The sequence below is a fragment of the Cephus cinctus genome, unplaced genomic scaffold (assembly GCF_000341935.2).
Source record: "Cephus cinctus unplaced genomic scaffold, Ccin1 Ccin1_scaffold0862, whole genome shotgun sequence".
Taxonomy (NCBI): Eukaryota; Metazoa; Arthropoda; class Insecta; order Hymenoptera; family Cephidae; genus Cephus; species Cephus cinctus.
Window position 1 is genome coordinate 227,216 of NW_014333446.1, and position 8,842 is coordinate 236,057.

Sequence of the window (8,842 nt, forward strand, 5' to 3'; positions counted from 1 at the left end):
TTACTCGTCGAATGGCAGCTTGGCGCTTCGAGTCCTGCGAAACGTTACGATCCCCGTTGACGTATGTTCGGCGAGCGCTTTACGCATACCACGTGAACTCGTGTAAAATCGTGTTAACGTTACCGCGCTGTCCGCTCGTTACAATCGCACACATATCGCGTGCTATTCGCATAGTCCCGAACAACAGTACGCAAGCGGATTTACGGCACGAGCGAAAATTTCGATAATACGGAATCTCGAGGAGTCTGCGTCACCGATAATCGTGACATAACGTCCTGCGTTACGGTACGTCAATGAGCAATTATCAAAGGCCCGTCCAAGGGTTCAGCCGCGAAATCAGGCTCCGAATGGCTCCGAATGCAGCAGAGACCAAGGAGCCACTAAATAACATAGGGAGGTAGCAGGCGGACTATAGCACGGTAGCGAGAGCGACACTTCAGCGGCGTCGAGAAAAAGTGTTGCGCAGTTCTTTCGCGAGACTCCGAGAGTCAGGCTCGCGCTTACTTGTCCCCCGCGGAGCACGATCAAAAGGGGGCGGGAAAGGTTCTCCGAGGGGTGGTAGGAGGGGGGGAGGAGAGAGGCTATAGATCGTTTCAGCGAAGAGGAGCCGGGTAGCGGGGGATGATGCTAAAGAGGAGAAGCCGACGGGGCGGCGGGGAGGGGGGATCCCGATTCAAGGGGAAAAGCCGTATTGCCGCCACTGTACAACCGCTATTTTTCTCCCGCCTCGGCTACACCCGACATATATGATATTTTTGTCGAGCATATTACGGCCGGTACACACCCTCCGCGAGAGGGCATACTGGAGAATAAAGAAGGGGTGGAAGAGCGAATAAATCCTCTACCCCTACCAGACTTCTTTCACCCCTCCAAAGTGTGGAAGGGGGGGCAGGTTTTTTCCCCTCTGTGGGCGCGGACAATAATCGCCCCGCCCCATCCTCCTATTTCGACCAATCCGTCCCCCCGCTACGTCTCCGCCGCCAACCACTAGTTGTCTCACTCTCTTTCTACCATTTGCCCAAATCTCGCTCTCTCGCTCGCTCTCACTCTCACCAACTACCCTGGTCTCACCCCACCATCAGCCGATACAGCAACTTGGCGCTCTTGCTCCCGTGGCGGCCGGAACACATCGTGAGACACTGGGGAACGAACACAACGCGCGCGCGAAACACACTGAGATGTGAAACATTAGTGTACCGTTTGTTAACACCGGCCTCTACACACAGCCGCACACGCCTGGTGACTCCTTCTCTTCGTCCCAGCTGACGACGACTACGACGACGTCGCCAACGTCGCCGACGACGATGAGAGAAACTATCTACCCACCTACTTACCAACCTACCTACCTACCTAACCTATGTACCAGAGCTTCTACGGGCCCTGGCTTTCCGAGAATGCGATACTGAATTTGTACAGCGTTCGAAGACCTCTTGGATTTACCTCCGGTAGCGGTTTATACAGGGCGGCCGATGTAGCAAATCGAAACGGCTCCCGGCGCATACCGAGTATGACTCGACTTCGGGAAATATCCTTTTACACAACATACATCTTCGCTAATGGACGATACGCGGTAGTGAACTCGATTTGTAGAAAAGAAAAACGTGCCTCGTTACTTCCGACGGACATGTAACTACGAGACCGTTGAAGAACGGGTATAAAGAGGTTACAACTTACACGATACTAAAAGCATTCGGAATTAATACTTCCATTTCCGATTTAGACAACTCGTGCAGAATTTCCTTACCATCCTGTCCACGGTTTCAGTATGATTTCCCAGTTGACTGTACGAGGAATAGGAGTTTACATTGTCCAGCTTACTAGTTCCTGGAAATACATGGAACATGTCATTTGTCATGTGGATTTTAGAATTCAGTCTCACGAGTAACCCCCAAGATTATTTTTCACTAGTTTTATATATTGATATCACAGCCGAACCTTAATTATGCTTTGACATTTCTTGATTAACCTCCGTAGAAAGACAGAGGACGCGATACGGATGCAAAGGAATAATCTCGGGAGCTGCGCAATCCTTGTGCCGTAGCTGTGTAACGGATGGCGGTTAGTGGCGACTAGCCATAGGAATACACGGGAAAGATCGAGGGCGAGAAAAGTCCCGCAGGTGGCAGCACAGGTCGACTGGCAATAATGCCACTACACTAGGACAGTGCCAGTACCAACCTAGAAAAGTGGGGATAAGCTTGAGAACGGTGGGGGTGGCATTATCCCCACTCAATGGGCCCACCTACTTGCTGGCTTCGCGAGGGGAATTAGGGGAGGGAGCCACTAGTGACTCTGTGTGAGACTCTTGTTCCAGTGTGAATACGCGTGTGACAGGGCTTCGACAGGTTCCGAGTGAGACGTTTCTAATATTCGAAAGAGCAACGAGGAAAGAACTTCCACCTAGCCGAAAAGGTTCGCCTTGCACTCGGCAGAGTGCGCCAATGCCCGGCCAACGAGATCGGCCCGTCCGCGCATGCGTTACCAACGGCTTTAATTGCTTGATCCAGTTTAATGCTTCGTCCGACTGTTACGCACCACGCTTGTTACGGAACGGCCTAATTTCTATTCCTTCATCTATACTCCACATTGGCTTATCTACTGTTTCGTCGTTTATGCTGATGCAATTTTATTCTCCTCGTAATGAATCACTGAGACACGTGCATACAAATATTGCATTTGTCATTCGACCAATAGAACTCTCGGACAGTGACATATACAATTGGGTATGTAAAATCTTATGAATTTCAACCTGTCTCAACGACCTCCGTCTCGGAAGCTTCGTAAACTCAATTTGACAATCTAGATAGCATTTTCGCGTAGTGCCAGAGTAAATAGGTTAGATTCTGTTGTACATACATTCGCAACGTATCAATCTCCCCCGTTTTATGGCACTGTTGCCATATTTATTGTTTCAATTAACAATGTAAAAATCATTCGAGAAAATTGATTGTATCCAAACAGTAAATTTACCCTCCGTCCCCTGTATTATACATGTATATACACCAAAATATTTCAGCAGGGTAGCAGTTACAAGCACGGCATAATACCGATACAGAATTTCGGTAATATTCAGCGTCTGCTTCGCGCTGAAATCTTGGTTATGAACTTTTGACAAGACGCCACCCCTTCCCTGTCCTCCATAACATCTTGCTACACCACCCCCTATAGCCTAGCACCCGCTCATAAATCAAGACGATGGGCGATGCCGATGTAGCCGCCTTGGGGGTGGCTTTGCCGTTAGGTGCGACGAGGTGAGCTGTATTACTTATGGAGTAAAGTGGAACGGGGGTGGGTAAACTTGAGTGATTAATCTCGCCAGATTGATAGCGTTGCTCGACCCCCCCGGCCACCCCCTTTGGAAACTTCCATAAATTACGTTATAAGGAGTCTACGTGGTAATTAATACACTCGACGCTCGATCTCATTGTCCCAGGGGTACCAACAGCTATAACCAATCTATATCGTATTATATATACAGACTGATAAGCGTATCAAACTATGACGCAATTCACGGTATTGGTATCGATCGAACGCCAATCAATATCCCATGGGATATTTTGCAACGGCTACGAGTCCTCATCCCCTTGTGGCGTTATCAAAATTATCAAAACAGTCAGAGTGCTCGAATGCGATCTAACACGAAATCATCCGACTGTTATTATCATCAAAGAACTCGAGCCGCTCACATGCGGACCCAGTCGATGATTACCAAATTGAGTATCTACAACATTTTATCTTACGATCTATAATCGTATGTGGAATCGTAAGTACGATTAAGTTCGGTTTACCCGGAAATAACGTATTGCTCTGAAATACGTAGAAAATATTGATATTTTATTTTCAAAAAATATTTTTCCTAATGTATCAATGAAATACGGTATTTTGAAAATATACAATTTTTTTTTCTTACATTATTTCAGCAATCGACAATTAATGGCTGTATGCTTGAACTAGCATCAAACGGGGATCCCTCGAATGGATCTCAGAGCGGAATTGCGGCGACATGAAAGATTTTACCGGCAACCTAGATCCTTCAGGCAAAAGGTATTCATTGACGTGGTTCGACAAGATGATCTCGGTATAGGACAGTTAAAAAAATCCACATATATATATATATATACATACGACCCTCTGCCAGTGTAGACGTTGAGTCTAAAAAGGGAAGCGAAGAAGAGAGCCGATGCCGCCGTTCATTAATTAAGCGAAGCGTGAGATTTCTAGCCTCCTTCCATTTCATCCCCCGCTCCCTGCCATCCCTTTGTCGAGCCGCTCAACCCTTACGATCTTAGATGCCGCCAAGATCTACGAGACCCAAGGAGGACGAGGAGTCTCGTTCGTTGAAAAGTAGAGCGATACGTAAATCTGAAACTTGGTGGGCGGGGGCAGGGGGGAGGGGGGCAAATAAAAGGCCCGAAAGGAACTACCAGAATTCTAAAATGCCCGCAGGCTCCTTAGCCAGGACCAATGAATTTATCTCGGATCCTTCGGAGGAGAATGGACCAACAAAATTTCTCTGCGCCACCGTCACTTGGCTCTTCTCAATAATAATAACAACAACGGCTGCTCGTCTCACGTCCCGTCATCTTCTTCGTACCAATTCCCCAGCTGCCATTCGTCACTTATGACGATTCTCCTTGAGATTCGTGAAATTTGACGAACAATTGGTTCACCTTGTATATACGTCGTAACGCTTATGACGAATTGAGGTTATATTCGATTTTGGGGTGAAACTCGAGGACGATCAGCATCCTGACGGATCGAGTAAACTGACGATATTTCCTGCTGAATTTGCTGATTTGTGTTCGTATTTTTTTTTTTGTTTTTTTTTTGTTTTTTTCTTTCAAGATATCTTTATCATCATTTACTCACCATTAACGCTCAAGTACGTCGTTCCATTTCGTTGTCTAGTAGTTACGTGCACTTTAATGTACACTGATAGTAACTATAGGTTACTTTTGTAAGTGAAGTCGGCAATGTGTCATTAGCGTTTTGCATTACAAGTTAATTGCCGGGTTAAAAAAAGTTCTTTTGTAATTGCACCTTTGCCGATATAGTTCGGTAAGTGCGAAACTTAAGTTCTGGCTATGATTATAATAAACGTATCCCCCCTTGAGGCTTGATTACTTGTCAAGGATAAATTTCAAAACATACGTAACCCCTTCATGCAATTGCACGTCGAACGGTATAATTAACGTGACCGATCAGCGCGGAATATCGTAAGTGTAATTGGTGGTAACGAAATGGCTGTAATTGTCAAAAATAATCGTATCCTTATCCCATGTACATTTTCCATGGGCGTTATCTGACGTTTGAAAAAAAAATGTTTGCAAATGTTCTTAGAACGCCCTGCAGCCGTTTGGACACGTCGTTAAGCGCAATTTGTCTTGTAGAAATAAAATTGTTGTTTTTAACTATCCCGTCTGATCCGCTGGGCCATTACCGTTTTAATGTATTTCCCAATGTTTGTCGCAATTTCACCTGTAAATTACATAACAGCTGCGTTACGTGTAAAAATTACAAATACGAACGGTATCGCACTGGTGTATAACCCTGGTAAAGAAATACATAAAAAATGGTCTATTAGCGCGAGATGCAACAAAATCAAAGCCGATACAAAGTGCATCAAGCTGCATCAAAGTGCATGTATATGCATTATCAATTATAACAGGATGCATAATCACAGAGCTAAACATTGTAGCTGTATAATTATTAAAAGCTGATTACCGATAATTACACTCCGTCGCACGGATACGGGATTACTTCCCGGTGCGAAAACCGTAACGTGATGTTTTACATAGAAAAAAAAAAATAAAAAAATTCTCCATACTCGATCATCCCGAATACCAGTCCTACATACAGAACCATAGTAATGTACCAAATAGACAAGCTTATCTCCCGGAGGAAGACGATGGCGGTCGTGGTACTATATATATATATACATACATCGAGCCTACGGATTCAGTTGGGCCCCAAGATGAAGAGGATGGCCGCTGTGATTACCAAGCGGGGTCCAGCTCGGCTCCCTCGTTCCTCAAGTCTTGTACGAAAGACACGACACAGTCCGCGGGCCGTTCTCCTGAGTTTTTCTCACCTGGTGCATCCAGGGCTGGCCACCAATCGTCCAGTCAGGCTCTGCCGCGGTCGGGCCTACGACCAATCCCTGCTGATGATCCTTGGTCCAGAGCACAACCTCCTTTCTCTCTGCAACCTCATTAGTACCTCCTCCCGCGATCTTATTACTATGTATAAAACGTGGCCGTGGTACCGCCTCTTTCTGATACCTAGTCATGTTTCATTATTTCCATGGAATCATTAAATGTGTCGAGTCATCCCCACCGACCCACCACCACACACCCAGGTACAGCCTCCCCTCCCGGTCCACCGATCCGATCCTCTCTCTCCTCTTCCATCGGAGCGGACCCGTCGCTCCGTCTCTCGCTCCTGTATTCTCCTATCAATCTCTCTCTCTCTCTCTCTCTCTCTCTCTCTCTCTCTCTCTCTCTCTCTCTCTCTTCTCTCTCTCTCTCCTCTCTCTAGGTCCTCCCTTCGATACTCACGCCCTCCCAGCGACTCGCTGGAGATTAAACTCTCCGTCCCTCCTTTGTTTATCCTCCCCTCTCTCTCTTCGCTCCCATTCCCGTCCTACTCTCGTGCTATCGTTCCCTCTTGCCGTGGGTTTGTTGATCCTCTTTTATTTTTCCTCTCTCTCCCTCTCGGACCCTCGCCACTGCCACCCTGGCACTCTCTCGCTCTTTATTTCCCACTCTTCCTCCTTTTAATTCGACGGGCAATACGGTGCTGCCATCTTCCACTTGGCGCGAGCGCCGCGAACTACATTTTTTTGTACGGTACGTTGATAGTTTGACAGAGTGACGTGCAGAGGGGGCGGGGGGGGGCGGTGGTGTTGATAAAATATTAATTCAAAATTATTGAAAATTTTTTAGGCTTCTATTTCGAATACGTCACGCAGATTACTTTAGCTGTGCAATTATTGAAATCTCAGGGAAATTTGTGGAACGGTATCGCTAATGAATTTTCCCATGGAAATTCCACGGGTGCCAAAGTGCCGGATGAATCTCGAGCGTATACCCGCCGTTTGGAACGAAGCCACGAAATTACGTCCGAAAATTGGCAAATTTAATCCAACGGGTGGATCCACATTTTTCGATCGATTCTCTCACGCGTATTAACGTACGTCACGTAAAAAGTATAATCGATCCCGCGCTCATCCGGGAAGCCGAAGCGATCTTCGTGAATAAATAAAAAGTTAGCCAATTATTACCAGGTTACCCTGAGGCCCCGTACAACCCGAAGTTAATCTTCTCGAAGAAGCGCATTCACGAGGTCCAGAAAATCTACCCCCGGCGATCTTTGGATCTCGCGTTACCAGCCTAACCCAACCTAACCCAACCCGCATCCACGTACGCGCGTACTCGCGTCCTACCCCGATCGCACCTTCGTTACGATCCAACTACCATGAGGATTTATAGACACGAAGGAGCAGCCTGCAAGCTCAGGATCGTTTACGTTAGCGGCGCAATAATTATTCCGATGTAGATAGGAGCGCGCAGCGCGTAACTCGAGCGTTAATGCGCTGCCGTTCAAGATTCCCTATGGGTTAGTCAGTGCAGCCAGCAGTCCGGAGCCGAAAGACAGATCGCGACTCCGATTGGCTCATATAAGCCGGCTCCGAAAGGTATTCATGCTGGTCACTGGTAATAACGATAAATTGCAGGGGCGTAAACCGATCCATGTGGATTCGCCTTTACGGTCTCTGCGAGCCACGTGGAACCTTTTCCACTCGACGAAATCCACTTGAGCCGCCAAAGATACGAAGGCCGATGTTTATCTTAAACTTGGAGCATCGGTGCTTCGCGATAGTTTTTCATGAAAACTACCCTTCACCTTTTCCCCCATCCGTACCGGCACCCCTACCGGTTCAGGAATCCATATGACTTTGCGTACCAGGAAATGTCTCTTTCTTCGAAACCAGCCTGTATACCCGTCCTGCTACTTACTCTTTCCCGTCGTCCCTTGAAAACTCCCACTAAACTCTCGCTGTGCTACGCCACGCGATTTCACGTTCGTCTCCTCGAAAAGGAGTAGCTACAGTTTGTACAAGTAAGAAACTTTTGTAACGCCCTGTTCGTGCGGATGCTACTTCGCTAATGTATATGTATGTATAGAGAGGGGCTGGGGGGCTGGGGGTTGGCTCTACCGTATAAGGGTGGCTCTCAGTCCTTTCGAAGGGTGGAAGAACCTGGCGTTTTAACCAGCCGTGCTGGCTGCTTCCGAAAATCTTCCGAGTTTTACTCCCTCTCCCCTTTTACTCGTAAAGGACTTGTATTGTTTATCCCAGCAAGTTTCAAGTCCTCCTGCCCGAGCGCTGTGCGCCGCGTTAGTTTAATATGCGCAAAGTGTAAAAGTTTCTTTACGAGCTCGTACCGTCGTCCCGCCGTCCCGTCTCGCGCAGTAAACTTAAATAACAAAGTTGCCTCTTTCCGCGGTTCCGGCTACAGTCGAACGAACTTCCGGTCCGAGAATGCTCGTCGATGATCCTTCGTCCGTAAGAGGAAACTTCGTACTACGTCCAGAGACTGCGCTACGAGCTACCATAGAAAACACGAAGCGTCGAAAGTGGCGGGAAATTCAAATTTTTCAAATTTTACCATTTTTCCTGTATATCGCACAGAGAGGGAATTAGAGTTTACAATTTTTTTTTATTATCGAAGAACGGGGCCTCGTATGTTTTTAGGGCCCAAGATGCGTCAGGGACTCCGTTACGTATAGCTATCCGTATGGTTATGGCGTATGCCATACGTGTATAATGCAGGTCCGTTCG

The 8,842-nt window shown here is 47.1% G+C and overlaps 1 protein-coding gene and 1 long non-coding RNA gene across 2 annotated transcripts in view; one reads left to right on the plus strand and one right to left on the minus strand.

The window, feature by feature from the left end:
• Window positions 1-1,870, minus strand: part of LOC107271003 (iroquois-class homeodomain protein IRX-3) — a 22,437-nt gene extending 20,567 nt beyond the window's left edge. Inside the window, exon 1 of the mRNA XM_025088256.1 lies at window positions 1,745-1,870. Coding sequence (XP_024944024.1) covers window positions 1,745-1,855 — 111 coding nt within the window. The 5' untranslated portion in view covers window positions 1,856-1,870. The remainder of the gene's footprint in view (window positions 1-1,744) is intronic.
• A 921-nt stretch (window positions 1,871-2,791) lies between these two features.
• On the plus strand, window positions 2,792-4,329 carry LOC112494845. The gene is made up of 3 exons (XR_003060729.1): window positions 2,792-3,251; window positions 3,434-3,763; window positions 3,921-4,329. It is a non-coding gene; the product is annotated as an uncharacterized LOC112494845 (long non-coding RNA).
• The last annotated feature ends 4,513 nt before the right edge of the window (window positions 4,330-8,842 follow it).